Genomic DNA, 26,282 nt, shown 5'->3' on the forward strand with positions numbered 1-26,282 from the left:
GTTCTCTCGAGAGGGGTTGGACTCTCTTCCACTCTGGAGTTGCCCACGGTGAGAGGCGCCGAGCAGGTGTGGGCATACTTATTGCCCCCCGGCTTGTCGCCTGTACGTTGGGGTTTACCCTGGTAGACGAGAGGGTAGCTTCCCTCCGCCTTCGGGTGGGGGACGGGTTCTGACTTGTGGTTTGTGCTTATGCACCTAACAGCAGTTCAGAGTACCCACCCTTTTTGGAGTCCTTGGAGGGTGTGCTGGAGAGCGCCCCCTCTGGGGACTCCCTCGTTCTTCTGGGGGACTTCAACGTGGGCAACGACAGTGAGACCTGGAGGGGCGTGATTGGGAGGAACGGCCCCCCCGATCAGAACCCGAGTGGTGTTCTGTTATTGGACTTCTGTGCTCGTCACGGTTTGTCCATAACAAACACCATGTTCAAACATAAGGGTGTCCATTTGTGTACTTGGCACCAGGACACCCTAGGCCGCAGTTCGATGATCGACTTTGCAATCGTATCATCGGACTTGTGGCCGCATGTTTTGGACACTCGGGTGAGGAGAGGGGCGGAGCTGTCAACTGATCACCACCTGGTGGTGTGTTGGCTCCGATGGTGGGGGAAGATGCTGGCCAGACCTGGCAGGCTCAAACGTATTGTGAGGGTCTGCTGGGAACGTCTGGCAGAATCCCCTTGCAGAAAGAGCTTTAACACCCACCTCCGGCAGAACTTCTCCCTTGTCCCGGGGGAGGTGGGGGACATTGAATCCGAGTGGGCCATGTTCCGCACCTCCATTGTTGAGGCGGCCGATCGGAGTTGTGGCTGTAAGGTAGTTGGTGCCTGTCGTGGCGGCAATCCCAAAACCCGCTGGTGGACACCAGCGGTAAGGGATGCCGTCAATCTGAAGAAGGAGGCCTACCGGGCCTTCTTGGCCTGTGGGACTCCGGAGGCAGCTGACATGTACTGGCTGGCCAAGCGGACTGCAGCTTCAGCGGTCGCCGAGGCAAAAACTCGGACATGGGAGGAGTTTGGCGAGGCCATGGAAAACAACTTTCGGACAGCTTCGAGAAAATTCTGGTCCACCATCCGGCGTCTGAGGAGAGGAAAGCAGTGCACTATTAAAACTGTGTATAGTGAAGATGGGGTACTGCTGACCTCGACTCGGGACGTCGTGAGTCGGTCGGGAGAATACTTCGAAGACCTCCTCAATTCCACTGACACGCCTCCCTTGGAGGGAGCAGAGTCTCGGGACTCCGAGGTGGGCTCTCCAATCTCTGGGGTTGAAGTCACTGAGGTTGTTAGAAAGCTCCTCGGTGGCAAGGCCCCGGGGGTCGATGAGATCCGCCCGGAGTTCCTAAAGGCTCTGGATGTTGTGGGGCTGTCATGGATGACATGCCTCTACAACATCGCGTGGACATTGGGGACAGTGTCTCTGGATTGGCAGACCGGGGTGGTGGTCCCCCTTTTTAAAAAGGGGGACCAGAGGGTGTGTTCCAATTATATTGGGATCACACTCCTCAGCCTCCCCGGTAAAGTCTATTCAGGGGTGCTGGAGAGGAGGGTCCGTCGGGAAGTCGAATCTCGGATTCAGGAGGACCAGTGTGGTTTTCGTCCCGGCCGTGGAACAGTGGACCAGCTCTACACCCTCAGCAGGGTCCTCTAGGGTGCATGGGAGTTCGCCCAACCAGTCTACATGTGTTTTGTGGATTTGGAGAAGGCGTGTGCCTAGGGGAGTCCTGTGGAGGGTGCTCCGGCAGTACCGAGCCCCTTGGTAAGGGCTGTTTGGTCCCTGTACGACCGGTGTCAGAGTCTGATCCGCATAGCCGGCAGTAAGTCGAATTCGTTCCCAGTGAGGATTGGACTCCGCCAAGGCTGCCCTTTGTCACCGACTCTGTTCATAATTTTTATGGACAGAATTTCTAGGCGCAGCTGAAGCGTTGAGGGTATCCGGTTTGGTGGCCTCAGCTTTGCATCTCTGCTTCTCACAGATGATGTGGTGCTGTTGGCTTCATCAAGCCGCGACCTCCAACTCTCACTGGGGCGGCTCTCAGCCGAGTGTGAAGCGGTTGGGATGAAGATCAGCACCTCCAAATCCGAGACCATGGTCCTCAGCCGGAAAAGGGTGGCATGCCCTCTCCGGGTCGGGGATGAGATCCTGCCCCAAGTGGAGGAGTTCAAGTATCTTGGGGTCTTGTTCACGAGTGAGGGTAGGAGGGAGCGGGAGATTGACAGGCGGATCGGAGCAGCGTCTGCAGTGATGCGGACTCTGCACCGGTCCGTTGTGGTGAAGAAGGAGCTGAGCCAAAAGGCGAAGCTCTCGATTTACCAGTCGATCTACGTTCCTACCCTCACCTATGGTCACGAGCTGAGGGTCGTGACCGAAAGAACAAGATCCCGGATACATGCGGCCGAAATGAGTTTCCTCCGCAGGGTGTCCGGGCTCTCCCTTAGAGATAGGGTGAGAAGCCCGGTCATCCGGGAGGGGCTTGGTGTCGAGCCGTTACTCCTCCGCGTTGAGAGGAGCCAGTTGAGGTGGCTCGGGCATCTGGTTCGGATGCCTCCTGGACGCCTCCCTGGAGAGGTGTTCCAGGCATGTCGCATTAGCCCCGGGGTCGACCCAGGACACGCTGGAGAGACTATGTCGCTCGGCTGGCCTGGGAACGCCTTAGAATCCCGCCGGAGGAGCTGGCTGAAGTGGCTGGGGAGAGGGAAGTCTGGGCTTCCCTGCTAAAGCTGCTGCCCCCGCGACCCGACCCCGGACTAAGCGGAAGATAATGGATGGATGGATGGATGGATGGATGGATGGATGGATGGATGGATGGATGTTCTTTCCACTCGTCCGACAGACTGGGGTCTGTACACGCAATGTTTTTTTTTTCTTGTTTTTTTTTCAAGTCAATGTTTAACAGTCTGCCCACTTCCATTAGAGCCTCAGCTCTGAAGTGGGGTCCATTGTCAGTAGGGATGTCCCGATCCAGGTTTTTGCGCTTCCGATCAGATACTGATATTGTTTTGCACTTCCGATCCGATACTGGCCGATACCGACCTATCTGAGCATGTGTTAAAGTTTAAAGTTATTTAGCCTCCTTACTTAGTTGTCAGACTCATGTTGAAAAAGGTTTCAGTACTCTTGATAACAACTAGCCAGCTGAATTAGGTGAGTTTGAATAACACACAACGGTTGGTTACAAGAAACTGACCTGTTTATTCAGTGACAAACACAAAACATTATAAATAACAAACAGAAATGGCATAGTCAGTCAGTAAAACGTGCAAATAATATTGTGAACTGTCTTAAAAAAGAAAAATACACCAACAACCGCAGTGGAAAATCCCACGAATCCCCCAAGCCATTAGATGCTTTTAATGTTTCGTGCATTAGTTACAAAAATTGTATAAAAAGCCTCTCAGGTTTAAATAAACGACTATTTCAGTATCAAGTTAACATTTTAAAACAGTAAATAAAATACTCAAGCCCCCATTCTGTATCAGCAGCTTTAAACTACATTCTACATTCTTCATTTAATTTTGCGAATCAACTGTTAAAGTTGTTAAAATTGCTCCCGTTATTCCATAATTTCCCTCCTGTCTACTTTCGATGTGTGAAAGTTTTAAAACTGTTTTGAAGATAGATTCAAGTCAAGATTCTGCCGATTTAGGAGTATTTTAGATAAAAAGTTAATTAGGTTCGCCTGGAAGGTTCACAACAGCCTACTAGGGAAGTCTTCTGCTTTAAGATAGCGGCTGTTTACTAACGCATCTGGTTTTCAATACTTCAGTGTTGCTAGCGCAGTCGAGTCTGTCGTATTGCATCTAGTTCTATATACATATAATATCTATTATCTCCAGTAAAATGACGTTGATGTAGTTTGTAGCGGCTGTCAGCAGCAGTTAGGTCTTGTGTTTTTTATCCGGCGGCATGAGTTGAGCTAAAGCCGTGAGTTGAGCATTGGCATTACCCGGGTCTATGACAAGTATTATGTTTACTTTCGGGACGCAATGCGGTCAGTTTCTCATTGCGTCCCGAAGACCCCGCTGTGTATTAGTTCTGCTTTACTTGACATATTTCAATAATCGGAATTTGGATGTTTGTGAATCGTTCTCGAATCTTCCACGGCCGAATCGCTCAAGGATGTAATGACGGCTGGCCATGTTGTACCGTGGTTCTAAGTGTTGGTTGGTGCGTCTTTACTTACGAGAGATAATGGCTCGTCATCCAGAATGAATTCTTCGGCAATGACTCTTGTTATTCCCTGGGCTTTGGGACTGTCGAGTGCCAGTTTGTCACGCATAGCAAAAGTTTCTGCCAGTGTTAGCTGCGTAGGACCTTTCTTTTTGTCTTCGGTTTTCTTAACATACTTCTCATATTTTTTGTGGTGGTATTTCACTAAATGCTTGATTAGGTTGGTTGTATTAAAACTTCTTACAGCTTTACCACTACGCTTGACTTTTTTGTTTTGTCTTTAAAAAAATGGATCGGAAGTCTGGATTCTAATTTTTCCGTGTTCCGATCCGATACCGATGCGCATTTTTTTGCCGATATCGGCGTCCGATCCGATCCAAATATCGGATCGGGACATCTCTAATTGTCACTCTGGACAATGGCAGGTATGCTAAATGTTGGAATAATTCTATAACACATTGCATTAATCACTGGTTTTGCGTCCGCATGTGCGCTAGGAAAAATCTTTACTCATCTGGAAAATACATCTATTATCACCAGGCAATATCTTTTCCCCAATACTCTATTCAACCCTCTGATGCACAACATATTCGCACCCCTATTAATGCACCACATGGGTAAAAAATGACCCCCCATCTAGTTCTCATGTTATTTCCTGTCGCCGGAGTTTTTCTTTGCTGCATTTTTTCAAATCTATGTATTTCATAATTTATTAATTCAAGTGTTTTTTAAAAATCTTGTTTTTTATTGCCACAAATCGTTATTTATGTTTTTTCTGCCATATTTTATGAACAAAAGTTATTTTTGTGACACTACATCAAGTTTACGCACATGGGTCAAAAATGACCCATTTATCCAAGTGCAATTTGAAAACGAACGAAGGCATATTTTAGAATGTTTTTCTTCAAATAGTTATTTTTGATGTCATCCAGGCCAAAAAATCCATATATTTGTTATAAGAAACTGGTTTATTTGTCATTTTGCCAAACATCTGACAGATAACTAACAATAAAGGTGAATTTGATCAATGTAAAATAGAACAGAACTGATCACATCATCAAAGCACAAACTGTAAATTCAGTTCTTACAATTCCTCACAAGTATCACAAATGACCACTGTACGTTTGTGCTCCTTGCACACAGGCTTCTTGCACTGGGAACAGCAGCTGCTGGCTTTTCGGTCTTTAGCAGATGGGCAGATAGCACACTTCTTCCTCTTTGCTGTGCCCTTGTCCCCTTGTAGTCCAGTGCTGCTTTGTTTTTCTATCCTGCATCTTCCCATTGCTTCTATAATATGCTTTTGGAGTGTGAGTGTGCCCTCCAAGTGGCTCTTCATATGTGGCATGACCAGCTCTTTGCCCAGCTCCTTGATGAACAGTCGGCGTGCATTAGTGACACCAGCCATGTAACCAGGGTGTTCTGCAGTGAAGCTGGTGTAAGCATTTCGAGTGGCAATATCCAGCATTTTGTACCACAGAACCATGGGCCATCTTCGTATTCTCTGCTTGCATGTGTAAGTGCCAACCATCTGATCTGTTGTGTCCACTCCTCCTTTTGTTCTATTGTAGTAGTGAATCACGTCACGTTTCTTCTTTGCAGTGTCATCCACTGCTTTGTCATCGTGAATTGTGTTCAGAAGGACAACAGCTTTTCCTTTCTTCTGCACATAGCTCACCATGGTCATGTTACCATTGAACCCGAATTCTTAACTATGAATCAGCAGTGATTTGGATGGCTTCATGATTGGAGGTATGTCTGGCTTGTTCTGCCGAAGAATCCCTACAATAGTCAGGTTCTTCTCAAGGAGCTTCTCAGCCAGAGGGACACTGGTGAAGAAGTTGTCAATTGTGGTGTTGCGACCTATGAGAGGAAATGAGCAAAAAAAATGTTCAACAATAAATTCAAAATTGAATTTTAATTCTTACAGTGTTGTAGAACTTATACTGTATATTTTTCTATATTCACCTGTCTGTATGATTCCACTGCCCAATTTTAGGACGATGTTCTCCCCAAGGTTCCTCTGCACCTCCTCTCCTGGCTGTCTCCCTGTATATACAATTCCATCTATTGCATAGGGGATCCTTGCATTACACATCCAGAAGATTTTTATTCCATACTTTGCAGGCTTGCTTGGCATATACTGCAAGAACCTGCACATTGCTACGGAATGGCACCAGCTGTTCATCTATGGTGACACAGTCACTGGACATGAATTGTATTCTGCAATTGTCAAGGAAACGGTTCCACACATATCTAAAAGCTGCCATTTGGTCTGTTTCCAAGCGCAACGCCCTGGTCCTCTTGTCGTCAAACCGTATGAAGCGAAGGACATCCTCATATCTCCTGAGCCCCATGTTGGCCTTATACATTGGATTTTGCAGCTGATCTCGAAACTGCTTTTGCAAGGCCAATCCCAGTTCTTCTCCCTCCCTGAAAGGGGGGTCAAAAACAATAAAGGCAATGAATTCCTCTTTTTCTATATTTCTCCACACTTTCCCTTTAGCTGCAGTTGCTCTGTGTCCCTCTAAGTTGGTGCATTTTAGAACCTCCTCAATGATGTTTTCAGTGATGAACATATCGCATGCATCTTTTGGTGAAACAGTTGTTGATCCAGGTGTAGGTCCTGAGCAACTCCTGAAAATGTTGTAACTTCTTGTTCTGCTGGAAGTGGGGGAATTCAAAAGGGCAGCCGCTGCGCAGTTGGTAGCTTGAGTTGTCCTGGGACTGAAGGGTCAGCGGTTTGATTCCCGGCTACGACTGCCCACTGTCGAAGTGCCATTGGGCTAGCAACTGAACCCTAATTTGCCCCAAATGGGTTGGCAGCGCCTTGCATTGATGGCAGCAGCACCATTGGCGTGTGATGCCATTGATGTGTGAATGTGTGCGTGAAAGGGTAAATGTATGCTAATGTGAAGCGCTTTGGGCATGGTAACCATGTAAATAAATGCGCTATATAAGTACTGTCTATTTCCCATTTATCAAATACATTCCTAATTACAAACATGCTAAAATTCAAAAGGTTCCTACCAAGTACCACAGTGAAGGCAGGTGGGTCATTTCTGACCCATGTGTGTGAAGTGGATGTGCGAATACAAAAGTTGTGTTTGTTCATAGAGTAAGAAAGGAAACATAAAAATGATGATTAGTGCTGAGCAAAAACATGATATTTACTGAATATTGTGATAGCAAACAATAAAATACATTTATTTCAAATGTATAGCTAAGCAACACTCGGGCTTACATGAGATAACATAGAAAATAGATGTGGGTCACTTTTGACCCATGTTGTGCATTGGAAGGGTAGCAATAGAAAAATGTTTTTATTCAAAAAGTATGAAGATAAATAATTGAATAACAATATTTATTGACCAAAAACAAGTTAATTGAGGAATACCTAGAATGCTGTAAGATAACATTAAGTTATTACAAAGATACAGATCATAAAAACTTGGTTGGGTCAATTTTGACCCATGTTGTGCATCAAAGGGTTAACTCAATATAATCCATGTGCAATGTATGAAATAGTTCGGGTGGTTCTGGGAACCTTCCTCTTTTTAGTCTCAAATAACCTTGTTTATGCAAAGTAAACACTGTTTGATATTTTGAAATATTTTGCAAGTATGAATTATCATAGTGTCTATTAACCAACTAATAACCAACTCAGTCCTCCCTCTGTAGACACATGACAATCTGTGTGGCTCAATTCAGCTGCCCATTTGATCAATGATTTTGGTAACAATATTTTTTGGTCGGGGCTAGTCATGTGCCGGTATGATATTTTGACGGTACGATAACCTTGAGCAAAAATACCGCGGTTTCACTGTATCACGGTATTGCAGTTATAGCTCAAAATTTTTTTGAAATGTATGGGTTAAAAAAAATTACTTTTTTCCATTGAACAGGATTTTTTTTTTTTCAGACCATAGTTGCAAATTGGAACATGAATATATTGTTAAAATAAATGAATTATCAATAAAAAATATATATTTTAAATAAAATTAAACTATAACTTAAAATATAACTTATAGACTATACTCAACAGCCACAGCTCAAGTTGCTCAAGATTAGAGCAAGATCAAAATAATTTCGATAAAAAAGTAAAAACACTTCTGAATATATATTTTTTTAATTTATACTGCATGACTTTTTTTTTTGGGGGGGGGGGGGGGGGAGCTTAAGTGAAGTTTCGCCATTTTCAGCCACTGTGTCAACTCTAGTCTACATGATGTCATGCCTTTGTGTTAAAAAGAACATAAAGAATTCATAAGTTAGTTAAAAATGTTTAAGTTGGTTAAAATTTCAATATTGTTGTGGAAAGGTTTCATCTAAAAAAAAAAAAAAAAAAAAAAAAAAAAAAACATTGGGAGTGAGACCTCTCCTTGATCCAGCGAACGTGGATTTGTGCTTACGGCAAGATCATCTTTCGCAATTAGCGATCTTTGACGCTATCACTTTTTCCCCTTCATTCAAGCAAATCTAGCTTGCTTTCTCACTCTGCGGCTGTCACACTCAACGAAGTTGCTCTCCCAGCTAAGCCTAGGCTAACATTCATCTTTGTAAGCTTTTAGTTAGTTTGTATGTTGAATTTGAAAGGAAAATGTGTGTTTTGTTTTTTTGGTGAACTTTTTCCATGGTGCTAATCTGTTGAAGCTACTCACATGGAAAAATCTAATTGTACAACATTTTAAATGTATTCATTTTGTATATTACACTTACCACGATTTGAGAGCTCAATAAATTGAAGAACAGTACGCCTTATGTTTGGAGTATTTGTTTTTGAGTTAGCTGGCTGGCTAGCCGATAGCGTCACTTTCACACACAGCAACAAACGGGAGGGGGTGAGCGCTGCTGCGTCAAGCCGCTTCTGGCTGCATTTTTGACACAAGAAAAATAGCGAATACCGTACTACGGTCTGACGGAAAATTTTAGTGGTTTTGAAACCGCGAGGTTTTCACACCACGGTAAACCAATTCAGCTGCTTGGGCTGACATATTAGATGGCAACTGTCCTGTCAGTAAGACCTTGGTTTGTGTTGTGATCGCGAACCTGACTCGGTTCTGTCCTTGGTTGTTTATGCTCGCTGAACCGTCAACAAATATTGTTTCGCCTTTTGTTAAAGGTGTTTCCTGCAAATCTGGTCTCTGTTTGTAAATTATTTCTGACTATGCAATATGGGAGGACCACAAATGGACGCTGGATTGAAGTATATTATTGCGACGTAGTTTGAAGGTTAAAGAAAAATATGTGGAAAAGAAAAGACGATCGTCCACTTCCATTGTGGCTGTGGCGCAGTTGGTAGCTTGAGTTGTCCTGGGACTGAAGGGTCAGCGGTTCGATTCCTGGCTATGACTGCCCACTGTCGAAGTGCCCTTGGGCGGGCACTGAACCCTAACTTGCCCCCAATGGGTTGGCAGCGCCTTGCATGGCAGCAGCACCATTGGTGTGTGAATGTGTGCGTGAAAGGGTAAATGTGTGCTAATGTAAAGTGCTTTGGGCATTGTAACAATGTAGATAAAGTGCTATATACAGGGGTGCACATAAGTGGTCCGCATGCGTGCATGCGGACTGGACATTGACAAACGCGCTGGCCCTCAACGGCTTCCATACGCTTTTGCGTACCGATGGCTGACCACTGTATTTGCGGCGGACACGAGAAAATAACTTCTCAAAATGTCGAAGAGGCAGGCCACACTGAGTAATTACTTCCGTGTTCTCCAACCCCCGTCAAAAGACAGACAGACGACAGAGACGTCACCGGAGCTACCGAAAAAAAGGACTTTTGCTGAAAAGTGGCTACAAGAGGTACCATGGCTAGAAGCAAATGATGCTCGCACGGAAATGCGGTACAAAATGTGCTGTGAGAATCCCAATGTCGCCGATAAGAGCAGCGCATTTTATGTAGGGTCAAAGAATTTCAGCCATCCAAACTTTGAAAAGCACGAAATAAACAGAGCATGTGGCAATTAAGCAAACTATCGATGTCAAACAGGACCCCACTCGCCCTATGGACAAGTGGCGGCGGAACAGGGCGGAATAAAGGTAATGAACAGCGACATGCACTGACAAACGTGTTTTTGCTCGCATTTTACAAAGCTAAACATGCACGTTCAATGAGGTCTCATTAGGAGGACAGCCCACTTTTAAAAAGGCTTGGAGTTAATGTGGGAGCCGCATAATGCCCTTTATTTTGAATTGGTGCTTTTTATTTCTTTACATTTCACTTCAAAGTAATGGCAATTTTGTTGTGCCAGCCAGTTGATGTTAATCAAGCATTAATTGTTAATACAATTAATTAAAGTTAATTGGCTCTAAGTAAAGCTTGTCATAAATTTATTGCATCAGCATTTATTGCATCTCAAGCTCAATGAGGACCAAGTCACATCTCCAGGTCCTCCTCTGAGAACCTGGGCAAAAAAATTTGGTGCACCCCTGGCTATATAAGTACTCTCCATTTACTATTGTTTACGATGCCGTCATGTCCCCCTTTAATAACTATTCCGGATAATAGGCATACTATTGTAGCCGACATGCCGTATAGTACAACTAATTTACACGTTTAAGGCCATTATCTGTCCTAGTGTGTAGACGTAGCCTCAGGCTAAAGTAACAGCTGTACTTAGACGTGATAGTGACGAGATCCTAGTCAGAAATAATATTTGATCGCTGTCACTATAACTTTGACAGGGTTTCCCCTACATATAATATAATATATTAGTATTATATTATAGTGTAATTGTTTTTCATTATTATTATTGCCACAATAAAGTGGGTAAGCCAATACCGACTCCTCTCCGTCTTCCCCCCATCTGGGGCATTACAGTATTTTGGATCAGACTTTTTGGCGAAGTGAGCGGTGGACTGCCGTCTAGAACAGAATGGCAAGTTTGAATAAATTTGCGCCAAGAGTCGGGGCCCAAAATGGAGCCTTGCTCTAGTTTCAGTCAACAACGCACCCAATAGCAGAGGGGCAGATATTTATATCTGTGCCATCAGGCTGTTTCGGTGGCCAGATATACGCAGTCACGGCTGACGAAACCTTGATAAATGCCCTTTTTAACAGGTTTCGTGGGCTCTGGGACACTCGAAAAATGACTATCATACCTCTCCTTGCCAAGATAAATGGTACCTCGATGTTTATTTATGTTGAAATGTAGTTCACAAAGAACAACAAAAAAACATTCACCTTCTCACTGGAAACTTTAAAGCTCTTTACACGGCTAGTAGAATTTTTTAGATTTAGGTTCCCACAGGCGAGAATAGTCCACGGAACCGTCTTCTTTTACTGTTCGTCGATTAATTGCTTTCAGCCATTTGTTTCTCATTTTCTTCTCACGAGGAAGAATGAAGAACTTCAAATGCGGCTCCGCACTCTTCCTTGTGTGACAACCCGCAACACAGCAACTTTTGGTCATTCCAACGAGAAAAAAAGACCGCAAATGAGACGACAGTTCAACGCGTTTGTATTACAATGCACGAAAAGCAACTACTTGTGACTCGTCTTTTGCCCAGTTTTCAATATGGCAACGCTTTGTTGTGGCTGGTGATGTCATTAATGCTCGGATGCCTGACTTCTTCTATTGGCGTGTAAAGAGATTTACTAGTTTCGGTCAGAACGTGAATATTTTTGTTGTTGTTGTTTTTCGTGAACTCCATTTCCACACATACGTTCATTGATGTACCAATTAGCTCAGCAAGGAGAAGTATGAGAGTCATTTTTCGAGTGTCCCAGAGCTTGCGAAACTTGGATAAAAAGAGCGCATTTATCAAGGTTTCGTCAGCCGTGATTGCATATATCCATCCGCCGAAACAGCCTAGTAGCAGATATAACAAGTACGCCTGCCCCTTCTGCTATAGACCCTACCCACGTGACGTCACAACTCCTTCCTCCTGACTGGTGCCGCCCATTTGTCCGTCAACACATCATGTTTACCTGTTACGGCTACGTACATTCCTCCTATTTACGACGTGTTTTTCTGCTCGTTAACATTAATAATCAAAATGGTGAAGGCGTGTGTGGCGGTCGGTTGCAATAACAGAGAAGATAGACGGAGAAGACGGAGAGACTTGAAGTTCTACCGGATTCCGAGAGACCCGGAGAGAAGAGAGCGAGATGGGCTGCTGCAATTCGACGAGAAAACTGGGCTCCAAACGATTACCACAGATTATGTAGTAGTCATTTTATATCTGGTAAGATGCATTTAATATATATTTAGAGGGTTTTGGGCTGACAACCACAATTAAGATCATTGCTAGGCTAATCGCCGACAACATACACGTATGTATGTAGTGAGAGTGCTATCGCTAAACCATATAAACATTAAAAGCCCTAACTCCATTGACAAACGACATGAAATACATTAGACTTGACAGTGGATGTTAGCAATAACAACAGATTATGAATTGAAAATTTCGTAACTCACCTTTCCAAGCACAAGATAGATTCCTGCGGAATTTTCGTGGACGAGGGCCTGTTTCACCCTACCAGCAACGAAGTATTTATAAGCCTCCAAGCTCTTAAAGTTTTTCAAACTTTCGTGAGAATAGGCTGATTTTGTGTGGACAAGATAGTTGTACAGTTCAGGGTAGCTAGCAGATGTCAGGCAAATACGGCGGAGACAGCGGGTCGAAAAACATCGATTTAGGCATCAAATATGGATCTGGCGAATGGATAAACTGAAGCTTTTCCACATAACGCCTTTTATGCAACGCATCAAGTGAGTTTACGGCATCTGAAAGCACCGGGTGTTCCATGAAATGCATTATAAATTGCTCGATCAATTTAGACCATTGATAATACAGACACAAAATGACGGACAAGGGGGCGGAACCATACAACGAGCACGTGATTTTGTGACGTCGGTGGGTAGGGTCTATTGAACGCGTTGTTGATATTAGCGCGGCAGCGCTCTCCCCGCCTCTTGGCGCAGTTTCATTCAAACTTGCCATTCCGTCCAAGACGGCCATCCACTGCTTACTTTCGCCGAAAAGTCCGATCTGAAATACTGTAATGCCCTGGAGGGGGGGAAGAAGGAGAGTCTGTATTGGCTTACCCACTCTATTGTGGCAACAATAATAAAGAAAAACAATAACAAAATAACAGCGGGCTTCCGTGACATGCGACCGCTATCTCGCTTCCCTCTACGTCACAGCTGCTCCTCCGATCGTCTCTTAAGGGGGCCTCGCAGAATTAAGGACATCACAATACACAATGAATAGGTTGCCGCTCCTTCACACTAGGCTGCCGCTAGTTTGAAACGGCAGTATTATTATTATTTTTTTTTAACATCTCTTTTGCACGGTGTGGCGGCTTTTATTTTGGTGTGGCGGTGCGCCACAATAATTAATATGTACGGGAAACCCTGTGATGCAATTTCGTCGCTGTGGCACGACATGGTGAGGCTGTCCGACTCCGATGCAGTCCACCACCACAGCTTCAAAAAATTCTAGGGGAAACCCTGAACGGTAGTATATAAATACAATGTGGTCATGGTGAGTCAACTAGTCTTCCCAAACAGAACTATTCAAGTCATCTGGTGAAAATTCTTCTCGTTTTAATATCGGAAACCCCAAAAAAGTGGCAATGTCCGTTTTGTCCGATATCGTACTATGTGGACTCCTTCCTTTTTCTGTCTTGTTGCACTTTGCCTTGAGACACTTTGACTTTTGTGGAAAGGCTTTGCAAATGAATTGAGATGCAGTTGAAATTTTATTCCATGAAAGGAGAACAAGTGCCTGTGATTGATTGCCCTTGTTATGTCACAGCTTTGCCACAGCAGAAGGGCCAAAGAGGAAAAATTGCAACAGTCCATCCACACACATGAACAGTTTCCTACTCCCCTCTAGAACAAAGGTATGCAAATACAGTAATGATGTAACGGCCAATTTTCCTTTGGTAAAATATAAAATGTATCCCATATTAATTCTAATATGTCTGATTAGACACATGGTAGCACAACCATGCATTTCTTTTTCAAATGGTATCCCTGTAAAGTGGTACCTCTACTTACGACATTAATAAGTTCAGGAAGTAGTCTCAACCCGAAAATTTTATCAATAGTTACACGTTTTACATGTAAATGCCTTAATCCGTTCCAAGCACTACTGACATGCCACATTAAATTTTAGAATCGGGGTAAAACCGGAATAAAATAACAGCCAAACCCATTTGAATCATTCGATGTACTGTACCTAACCTAACTGTTTATACCTGTAATGAAGTAGATAATAGAAGAAATTGCAAAGAAAAAAATTGCCTTTCGAGTGAGGCAGTGTCCTCTTTCACAAATTCGATGGTCCCGATCTCATTCTTGTGACACAAAAACGCGAGGAGACCTATGTTCTGTGCTACTAATTAAAGATGCACGATAGTATCGGTCACCGATAATTATCGACCGATAACGGCAATTGTGACGTCACACAGATAAATACAGATAATAAAAAAATTCAACCGATAATGCAATCCGATAATTATATACTTGATTTAGCCTCCAAATGTGCGCAACCAAAGAATTCAGCACGCCGCCTCCTCAACTCCTCTCGGAACTAGGAGGCGGAGTTACACGACAAGAAACAGTTGTATATTAGTGCGGCTGTTAGTAAAAAAAGAGCTCTCGCCATCTGCGAAACATGCATCGAAGAAGTTCCACGAGGCGGAAAGAAAGCGTCCTCATTCAACACCACTAACCCAGCAGCCATCTAAAACTGCATCACAAAGATTTTTTGAACGAATACGAGGCTGCTGCTAGCGGGAATGCTAAAGCTATTGTAAACACCAACTAAGCTAAACTACGCGGCTTGTGACGATACAGAGTCGGGTTGTTTGGGAATGCAGCCCAAGGCAAGTGGTAAACTCGCATAAAAGGCTAAACACGACTGGAGACCGATAGTCGACAAGTAGCCGTCTTCCGACGGAGCCCGCAGCTCTGGCCAGTCCGGCAGGCCGACGCCGCCTCACCATAGGTGGGGTGGGCCGAGCCCGGTTCCTCGGCAGTGGGACCTTCGGCGAACTTCCCGAGGGTTCCCCTACGGCATGCAAGACTCGAGGCGTGCGCCTCCGTCCGGAGCAGAGCCAGGCCCCGAATACGCCGCGGCAAACCGGCCAGATTATCCAGTATGAACGCAGCTGCTGCCACCGAGACGACACGATTTTTTTTTTTTTTTTTTTACCGAAATGACCCGAGAGCCAAAGCCCCGGATAAAAAAATAATGCAGTTAATACGGCCACCATTCTTTATGAAAAACATGCCAATCACATCATTTTCACCACGGACATTTGGACAAGTGATGTCCAGTCAGCAAGCTTATCATGCCAGTACAGTGGTTAGATGTTAATTTAAACATGCAGAAAAAAGGTCAGTAATGCATTCAGTATGTAAAATGACGAGCGGTCAGATGACTTTGTAACGCCGCCTTTATTTTCAGTTTAACAAAAATCAGGCACAAAACAGCACGCACTGGGATGCGAGCTCCAACTCCATCTAAATAGTACTACCGTGTATCAGTTTAGCTGCTGTAAAGCAAGTGTCGTGAGTGCTGCAAATGTAAACAAAGTGCCGCAGAATGGATACATGACATCTCGTTCTTTTGAGTTAATCATTTTCACAGTATGCAACAAAGCATATAACATAAGCAATCACTTTTCAAATTATTTAACTTATTTCTCTGCTCAATTACAGTCACAGTAGATAATCTAAATTTATTGGCACTTATTAACACTTATCGATTTAAGTATTCACATTCCTGTTGTAATGAAATAATAATATTCTGTAGCCACAAATATTATTCAAAACCTGTCCTTCTTCCAAGTGTTTTTTTTCTTCTTTTTTTTTTTTTTTTTAGGATTAAGGATAATAATGTATTGCTTAAAATAAGGCTGTTAAGATTATTTTCAGCTAGCTATTTTTCTTCCAAGAAATCTGAGAGAAATACACTTGAAGCGCTGGCAGATAATTTCACTTAGAATAGATAGATTTACACTTAAAACTGACTAGTTTTGAGGAGGTGTGTTTTTGCAGTCTAGTAATGTTATATATGATGGGAATGGCTTACTTTCAAAAGCATTTTTGTGCAACTTAGGTATTTACTCTATAAGTAATTGTTGCCAAAAGTTTACCATTACACAATGTCAGACAATATCTCATTATTTAGATGTTGGAATTGACTACTTGTTCACATTTTATGTTGAAAAAACAGCAATAAATTATATTTTTGCACAGTAATATTTTCTCTTGTGTATACTTTAAAATTTTACATAAATCTTTTAATAGAATTATCGGCTTGACATTATCGGTTGGAATGAGGAGGAAATTATCGGTTTTCGGTATCGGCTGAAAAATGTATTATCGTGCATCACTACTACTAATGTAATGAACCGTCTGTGGGCTTAAAAAAAAACTGAGACAAAAACACGAGGAGCCTTGTGCTGATTTGGCTCAGACGTCGACCCGCTATATGAACAATAACATTGTCGGGCCTGTGCACATCCTCGTACTGCGACATTCAAATTAGAACGTCACTAACAGTAGGCCAATAGTAGAGCATGATAGGAAATATTATGACCAGCAGGATCTTATGGCACAACATTTAAAAGAAGAAAGCAGGAAGTACTCAAGTATCTCTTACAGTATTGTATAGTGTTTTTGCCTCTCGTAACCTAACCTAATATTTTTATCTTGACAAGAGGCAATATTTTCCTGTTTAACCGTGTCGTAACCTGAGAATGTTTTATAGAGACGTTCGTAAGTAGAGGTACCACTGAACTAACATTTTACAAAGTGAGAGATGACACCTCATGTTTCTTTTCACTCATCGATTCTTTCTCAGGTTTGGTGTTCCCTCAGCCAACTGCGACCAACTGAAACAACAAAGACATTATTTCAGCACGCAGAGTCAACGTTGGGCACTGTGGACAACAAAATCCAATCATCTCAGAAGCAGAAGCTCTAAAGAAGTCCTTATGTAAAAGAAGGACACAGACTTTAGGGTCATTACAAGTATAGAAGTGGTATATGGCGGAAAATACAGACAAGACTGAAAAAGCAGTTTCTGCTCTTGCACTCCTCTTTAAAAGAAACTACTATATTTTAGGCCAAACAACCGTTGTGTTTGATAGAATACAATGGGGCAAATACAGTGGGGAGAACAAGTATTTGATACACTGCCAATGGGTTTTCCCATTGGCAGTGTATCAAATACTTGTTCTTCCCACTGTAAGTATTTAAGTCAACCACCATTTGTGCAAGTTCTCCTACTTGAAAAGATTAGAGAAGCCTGTAATTGTCAACATGGGTAAACCTCAACTATGAGAGACAGAATGTGGAAAAAAAGACAGAAAATCACAGTTTGATTTTTAAAGAATTTATTTGAAATCATGGTGGAAAATAAGTATTTGGTCAATACCAAAATTTCATCTCAATACTTTGTTATGTACCCTATTTGGCAATAACGGAGGCCAAATGTTTTCTGTAACTCTTCACTCTTCGCTTGGTGTAAAGAAATCAACTGTGGAAGCAATTTTTAGAAAATGGAAAACATTTTCTGGTTCTGTGAATCTCGATCTGGAGCTCCATGCAAGATGTCACCCCACGGCGTCAAAATGATAACAACAATGGTGAGCAAAAATCCCAGAACCGCACGGGGGGACCTAGTGAATGGCCTACAGAGAGCTGGGATCACAGTAACAAAGGCTCCTATCAGTGACACAATGCGCCGCCGGGGACTCAAATCCTGCACTGCCGGACGTGTCCCCCTGCTGAAGCCAGTACATGTCCAGGCCCGTCTGCTGTTCGCTAGAGAGCATTTGGATGATCCAGAAAGGGACTGGGAGAATGTGTTATGGTCAGATGAAACCAAAATAGAACTTTTTGGTAGAAACACAGATTCTCGTGTTTGGAGGAGAAAGAATACTGAATTGCATCCGAAGAACATCATACCCACTGTGAAGCATGGGGGTGGAAACAAGCTTTGGGGCTGTTTTTCTCTAGAGGGACCAGGACAACTGATCTGTGTAAAGGAAAGAATGAATGGGGCCATGTATCGAGAGATTTTGAGTGAAAATCTCCTTCCATCAGCAAGGGCATTGAAGATGAGACGTGGCTGGGTCTTTCAGCATGGCAATGATCCCAAACACACAGCCAGGGCAACAAAGGACTGGCTTTGTAAGAAGCATTTCAAGGTCCTGGAGTGGCCTAGCCAGTCTCCAGATCTCAACCCCATAGAAAATCTGGGGAGGGAGTTGCAAGTCCGTGTTGCCCAACGACAGCACCAAAACATCACTGCTCTAGAGGAGATCTGCATGGAGGAATGGGCCAAAATACCAGCAACAGTGTGTGAAAAGCTTGTGAAGAGTTACAGAAAACATTTCGCCTCCGTTATTGCCAACAAAAGGTACATAGCAAAGTATTGAGATGAACTTTTGGTATTGACCAAATACTTATTTTCCACCATGATTTGCAAATAAAAATAAACAGCTGTGTCTTGACACTCAGTGATACATGCTCCATAAAGGTTTTGGATCGAAACGAGGTAAGTACACGATAATATCTCGTTAAAGTTATGGCGTCTTTAATTCTGCTCTTTCATGCTCTTACAGTGCTGCTCGAAAGTTTGTGAACCCCACAGCGATGGTCAGATTTTTTGTAAAAAAAAACTAAACCTTATTAAATGTTAAGTTATACCCAAATCCACAATACTGACATTCCAAATAATGGACTGAAACAAAAGAAATAGTTATATTGTCATTCTTTATTTAACAAAAGTGGTTGATTTAAGAAAAACTCAGATATCATGTGTGCAAAAGTATGTGAACCCCTTCAGTTAATAGGATATTGCGCCTCCTTTTGCAGAGATTACCTCAACCAAACGGTTTCTGTAGTGACTAATCAGCCTCTCACATCTACTTTGGGGGATTTTTGCCCATTCTTCCTTGCAGAACGCAGTCAGTTGAGAGAGGTTTGATGGGCGTCTGGCATGAACTGCTCGCTTCAGGTCCCGCCACAGCATTTCAATGGGATTTAGGTCAGGACTTTGACTGGGCCAGTCCAGAACACGAATCTTCTTCTTTTTCAGCCATTCCTTGGTTGTATTGCTGGAATGCTTTGGATCATTATCATGTTGCATGATCCACCTTCTGCCAAGCTTTAACTTCAAAACAGATGGCGTCAGGTTATGTTCTAGGATTTGACAATATTCCTCAGAATTCATGATTCCCTGGACTATATGGAGTTGTCCAGGTCCTGAGGATGAAAAGCAAGCCCAGATCTTGACATTCCCACCTCCATGCTTCATTGTTGGGAGAAGGTTCTTTTGGTGGTATGCAGTGTTGACTTTTCGCCAGACATGGCGGTTTTGGTTGTGACCAAACAGTTCAATTTTGCACCTACATCAGTTGATGAAAACTCTTTTTAATTTAGTCTCGACAACACAACTGTTAAAAAAACCAAAAAAAACTACTGAATTGATTGATTAGGAAATCAGGTTGAAATAATAGAAAATTCCAAAATGTTGAGGGGGTTCACAAACTTTTGAGCAGCACTGTACCTCCAGATAGGATTTTACTGTTTATTTTATTTGTATTTTTTTTAAATCCCTCCTGTTTAAAATTTTTCTTCCCCCAGAAAATTGAGATTTTAAGCTTTCCAGTGATGGTTAACACATGCATATCGGACAATTTTGAAAGGTGGCCAAATTAGGGGTCTCAGAGCGGAACTTCAAGTCACCTGAGTGTTTTCCGCCATATGCTTTGAGGTTCCAGACAAATTACTGAGGCTTTATCCCGCTGTGAGTACTTACTGTATGATTGCACATGATGAACAATTTTGATTCTTCTGAAATCTCACATGTGATTAAGTAGTGGTGAATTGGTGAGGGACTGATGTATACTGTACATAGCGTTTGATAGTAACAAGGATAATCCACACCAGTTGTTCAAAATACAGAAATCAGTGACCACGTACCGAACATTTTCTGAGAAAAAGGCTTTATTTTTGTCAACAATATAATTGTGTCCTGGAAACCTTCATGTTTACTTCTTTGACACAGTTTTAGATATAGACGCTCATTAATTCCGTCCACCTCAGAGATCAAATTGAAAAAATTAAATTTTTTTAATTTAAAACGACAACAAAAAAGTATGGTCAATAGTAATTTTAATTTCAGGATTTAAAAGTGTATCTGTATTCGGGTGGGCGGGCGGGCGGGCGGGCGGGCAGACCAAATAATCAGTGGTGGAACAGACTTAGCATAAGTGACCTTTATGTAAAATACGGGAGCACATAGAATCTAATTATGCAAATCACAAATTTCCTAGAACTATGTCAACATGAGAAAATGCTAAATCACAGAAAATGAGACCGCTCTAAGGTGCTGCCATTTTGGAATGAACGCGACCTCAATTATACCCACCAGTGTTGTTTTTGGCAGTCCTTTTAATTTTCGTCGTAGTCTTTTGGACGAAAATACTTTATGGTCTTTGTCCAGGGGTTCCCAAACTATTCCACATCGGGCCGCTGTGGGTGCTGGATTTCTTTCCAACAAAACAGGACGACATGTATACCAATCTGGTGTTTTACAAGTGCAATCAGTTGATTGTCATCAGGTGCTGCTTGTTTTAGCAGAAACCTCATTGGTTAAACGGTCTGTGCTTGATCGGTAGAAACAAAAACCAGGACCCACAGGGGTCCTTGAGGACCGGTGTGGGAACCACTGGTCTTAGTCCTATTTTTGTCATTTCAAAATCGGTTCGCCTTCATCTAGATCTGGTCAACAAATACTCAAATTTCGTCCAGTTTTAGTCTACATACCATACCATACCATCGTCTTCCGCTTGCTACAAGGTCAGGTCACGGGGGCAGCAGTTTTAGCAGGGAAGTCCAGACTTCCCTCTCCCCAGCCACTTCAACCAGCTCCTCCGGCGGGATCCCAAGGCGTTCCCAGGCCAGCCAAGAGACATAGTCTCTCCAGCGTGTCCTGGGTCTTCCACGGGGCCTCCCGTTGGTGGGACATGCCCGGAATACCTCTCCAGGGAGACGTCCAGGAGGCATCCCAACCAGATGCCCGAGCCATCTCGGCTGGCTCCTCTCAACGCGGAGGAGTAATGGCTTGACGCTGAGTCCCTCCCGGATGACTGCGCTTCTCACCCTATTTCTAAGGGAGAGCCTTGACACCCTGTGGAGAAAACTCATTTTGGCTGCTTGTATCCGGGATCCTGTTCTTTCAATCACGACCCACAGCTCATGACCATAGGTGAGGGTAGGAAGGTAGATCGACTGGTACAATTGAGAGCTTCCCCTTTCGGCTCAGCTCCTTTACCACTACAGACCAGTGCAGAGTCCGCATTACTGCAGACGCTGCACCGATCCGCTTGTCAATCTCCCGCTCCCTCCTACCCTCACTCGTGAGCAAGACCCCAAGGTACTTGAACTCCTCCACTTGGGGCAGGATCTTATCCCCGACCCGGAGAGGGCACACCACCCTTTTCGGACTGAGGACCATGGTCTTGGATTTGGAGGTGCTAATCTTCATCCCAACTGTTATGTACTTCCTTAATTTAAGTACATGTAAAGCCGAGACTTGAATGGAACAACACTTCTTTATTCAGCGTGCTTCTCAGCATATGTGTCACAGACACATCACAAAAATTCCTTTTATACTGTAATACCACACCCACAGGAAGTGCACACTTTGGCAACAGCAGTGTGGCATAAATATGTCACATCTCCTCCCCAATGGGGTTCAACACATCAAATTGGCTCCCTATCACCCGGCAACCAACGGCTTGACAGAGAGGTTTGTGCTGACTCTCAAACATGCTCTCAAAGCATCACAAGGGCAAAGTACACTCCATCAGAGACTACACGAATTTCTCCTCAATGACACACGAATTTCTCCTCAAATACTGAAGATCTGTGCATGCAACTACCAAAGTATCGCGAGATGTGATGCCAAAAGGTTATCTGCAATATCAGAAAAGTCCATTGTGCGTGTTAATTGTCAATCACTCCTCTGAATCTTTGTCCACATGCATGTGCAGATAAGCTTGGTTGAGGTCAATTTGGCTGAATTTTTGACCCCCGCTCAGACCTGCAAACAAATAATCGATCGATGGAAGTGGGTACTGCTCCACACAAACCACCGGATTCAAAGTCACTTTAAAATCGCCACATGTGCGAATTCCGCCATTCTTTTTCGGAACCGGCACAATTGGTGTCACCCATTCGCTGGTGGTGACTGGTTCCAAAACACCACATTTGACCAACGCATCCAGGTCAACCTTGAATTTGTCACGAATTGCATATTGCACTGTCCTAACCTTCAGAAACACAGGTTTGCTTCCTGGTTTAATGTGCAATTTCACTAATGTACTTCATGCTGCCCAATTCCTCACGAAAAACCTCTTCATTCTTTTCCAGGATGTCTTGTAGTTGTGAAGAATAGTCTGACAGCCGCTGAACTTCTTGTTAATTTACACGCAGTGTATTAATCCACAGTCATCCCATGATGGAATCAAAATTCCCTTTTGTGACATACACTGGAAGTTGGGCAGTTTGATCATTGCATTGCGCAGTAATGTCATTCATTCATTTCATGTGCACTTTGTGTCCAGTGTACGCTTTGAACACAGTGTCTGACGGTCTTAATGGAGGGTGTCTCAAACACTGTTTATAGACTTGGTAAGACACAAGCGATGCCTGTGATCCAGTGTCTATTTGCATTTTGACTGGGTGACCCTCTAACTTTGGTGTGACCCGGTAACACCCTGAGTTCCCGTCCACGCTCATTACATGCACGTCACTATCATCTTCGGAAGTAGAGGCCCTCTCTACTGCTTTGGCATATTTCTTTATTTTCTTTTTGTCATTCATTTCCTAATCTTTGTCTGTGCTTGTTTTTTTTTGGACAGGCACGCTCAACATGACCCTTCTTCCCACAATTACGACAGTTCATTTCTTTGCACCAGGAGGTGGAGGAAAGGTGCCCTGTTTTACCGCACCTAAAACGGGGACCAGCAACATCGCGTTGGGTACTTGCCACTTGGTGTATTCTGCTCGTCATGTTCAGTTGTTGAGCCTTCTTTGAAGCCATTTCCGTAGCCACACTTACATCAAACGCTTTCTTTAATGTCAGTCCACTTTCTGAGATTAACGTCTTTTGTGTTGCTTCATTTCTCAGTACACATACCAATCTCTCTTAATGTGTCTTCTAAAACATCACCAATTTCACAATGTTCAGCCAGCTTCTGCAGCGCCGCTACGAACAGAGACAGAATCTCTTCCTGATTTCTCCTGTGAAATCGGAATCTCTCTGCAATCACAAGGGGCTTGGGTGAAAAATGTCCATTAAGAGTTTCCACGATTTCCCTGTACGTTTTACTGCCAGTTAGTAAAGAAGCAAGTTTCTCAGTAAATTGAAAGTCTTTGGCCCAATAACGCTCAAAAACGTGGGCACCACTTTCTCTTCCGCTATTTCGTTAGCTTCCATGAAATAGCCAAAACGCTCCGTGTACGAGCTCCACTGTTCCACAAGCTCATCAAAAGGACCAACAAAGCCGATAACTTCCGCCATAGCGCCTGGTTATACAGCACTTTCACGCTCCTTTTGAAATCTCCGCTCGTCGTCCTCCCCGAAGTCGCGATGTGGAAGCTGAGGTCGGCGCCGTCTGTCCCCTGGAGCCCCGCGACCCGCAGCAAACTCCAAAAGCAGCACGTCCGAGCTGACGCAGGTCCAGACGTCATCGTCGCCACTTTTGTTATGTACTTAATTAATCTAAGTACATGTGAGGCCGAGACTTGAATGGAACAACACTTCTTTATTCAGCGTTCTTTTCAGCATATGTGTCACCGACACATCACAGAGATTCCTTTTATAGTGTAATACCACACCCACAGGAAGTGCACACTATGGCAACACACCGACCGCCTCACACACTCAGCTGCGAACCGCTCCAGTGAGAGTTTGAGGTCATGGCCTGATGAAGCCAAACGCACCACATCATCTGCAAAAAGCAGAGATGCAATGCTGAGGTCACCAAACCGGAACCCCTCAACGCTTCGGCTGCACCTATAAATTCTGTCCATAAAAATTATGAACAGAATCGGTGACAAAGGGCAGCCTTGGCGGAGTCCAACCCTCACTGGGAACGAATTCGACTTACTGCCGGCAATGCGGACCAAACTCTGACACCGTTTGTAAGGGACCGAACAGCCCTTGCCAAGGGGCTCGGTACCCCTTACTCCCAGAGCACCCCCCACAGGACTCCCCAAGGCACACGGTCGAACGCCTTCTCCAGATCCACAAAGCACATGTAGACTGGTTAAGCAAACTCCCATGCACCCTCGAGGACCCCGCCGAGGGTGTAGAGCTGGTCCACTGTTCCATGGGCGAGACGAAAACCACACTTGCTCCTCCTCAATCCGAGATTCGACTTCCCGACGGACCCTCCTTTCCGGTATCCCTGAATAGACTTTACCGGGGAGTGTGTGATCCCCCTATAATTGGCGACTGGATTTAATAAGCCGAGGCTTCTACCGTCAGCCCTTGTCTTTTCTTCGGGTTAATCTTATCACAATGCCATCTTGTAACTGTAATGATACCGATGATAATGACACTAAATAAACGAACAAACGCACCCTCTGGTCCCCCTTCTTAAAAAGAGGGACCACCACCCTGGTCTGCCAAATCCAGAGGCACTGTCACCGATGTCCACGCGATGTTGTAGAGGCGTGTCATCCACAACAACGCCACAACATCCAGAGCCTTTAGGAACTCCGGGCGGATCTCATCGACCCCCGGGGCCTTGCCACCGAGGATCTTTCCAACGACCTCGGTGACTTCAACCCCAGAGATCGGAGAGCCCACCTCGGAGTCCCCAGAATCAGCTACCTCAAAGGAAGGCGTGTCGGTAGAATTGAGGAGGTCTTTGAGGCATTCTCCCCACCGACTCACGACGTCCCGAGTCGAGGTCAGCAGCGCCCCATCCTCACTATACACAGTGTTAATGGTGCACTGGTTTCCTCTCCTCAGACGCCGGATGGTGGACCAGAATTTCCTCGAAGGTGGATGGACTTGCCGGCGTGTACCGGATCGTTGCTTTTTCATACAAATCCCTGTGTATAGTTTGACATTTTGACAATTTCACATTTAAACCATCGCAATCGCCAAGGAAATTGTGGGTATAACTGACATGAGGAATGGCAGACGATCTGAAATACGCGTTTGATTGGTTAAAATATCTACAGTAAGTTTTTTTAAACTGTCTGCGAACAGCACTTTTGTGTACTTCTTGGAAATATTGGCTTTTTTTTTTTTTTTTTTTTTTTTAATATTGGCTTTTATTTTTTTTCAATTTGTTAAACAGGATTTTTGGAATGCACTTTACCATGAACAATGTTAAAACACTAAAACCGTGCCCTGGAGACACAAAGTATTTTCACTGTACGTGGCTTGAACTTTTTGCAGGTGTTGTATTTAATCCTGTTGAATACTGTTGATAAAGAATTGAATTCATTAAGTATTTCCCCTCACAATCCAAACCTCTGAAATTCCTTTAAGATTTGTGTCATGTTTATGTCTTATGCCCGCGAGTTACAGTACATGATTCAGTAAGAAAGTCATACCTTACCAAAGTCATAGCTTACTATTCGAGCATCAGTTGTGCACACACAGTATTTTCGCCGGACAAAAGGCAGGTTCATACCGCGGGTTTTAATGCACAAATCCGATTTTTTTGTCATATGTTTTTTTTTTTTTTTGTGTGTGCCCATTGAGACCGTTCAAGTATTACGCATGTGCACTGATTCGCACATTAGGACACGTGCTAAGCAAGAAGACCCGCATGCGCAGAAGCATAAAAACAAATTACTACACATGTTGGCTTTTTTTTCTTTTTTTTATGACTGTTGTCAAGCTCGACCCTTCCCAAAAAGCTGTGGTCAAGGCAAGCTAGGCGCTAACGCAAAACTGAACCGCTACGGACAGTGCCATCTCTCTTGCTCTTTAATGACGTAATTGCTGCATGAATTCTAATTTGGGAGACTTGACAGTTCAGACCGCGAGTGACATTCTGGGAAAATGTGGCCCAGATCTGATATAAACCAAATACGAAAGTGACCCAGATCGGAT

The 26,282-nt window shown here is 43.8% G+C and overlaps 1 protein-coding gene across 7 annotated transcripts in view; it reads left to right on the forward strand.

The window, feature by feature from the left end:
- Positions 1-20,369, forward strand: part of vps37a (VPS37A subunit of ESCRT-I) — an 82,846-nt gene extending 62,477 nt beyond the window's left edge. For 5 of the 7 annotated variants that reach the window (XM_057842807.1, XM_057842808.1, XM_057842804.1 and 2 more), the window contains one exon: positions 16,989-20,369. In XM_057842807.1, the coding sequence (XP_057698790.1) occupies positions 16,989-17,111 (123 nt within the window). In that variant the 3' untranslated portion in view covers positions 17,112-20,369. Of the gene's footprint in view, positions 1-13,928; positions 14,017-16,988 lie in introns of all 7 variants that reach the window. The other 2 variants (XM_057842810.1, XM_057842809.1) reach the window with 1 other exon arrangement.
- The last annotated feature ends 5,913 nt before the right edge of the window (positions 20,370-26,282 follow it).

The sequence above is a fragment of the Corythoichthys intestinalis genome, chromosome 8 (genome assembly GCF_030265065.1).
Source record: "Corythoichthys intestinalis isolate RoL2023-P3 chromosome 8, ASM3026506v1, whole genome shotgun sequence".
Taxonomy (NCBI): Eukaryota; Metazoa; Chordata; class Actinopteri; order Syngnathiformes; family Syngnathidae; genus Corythoichthys; species Corythoichthys intestinalis.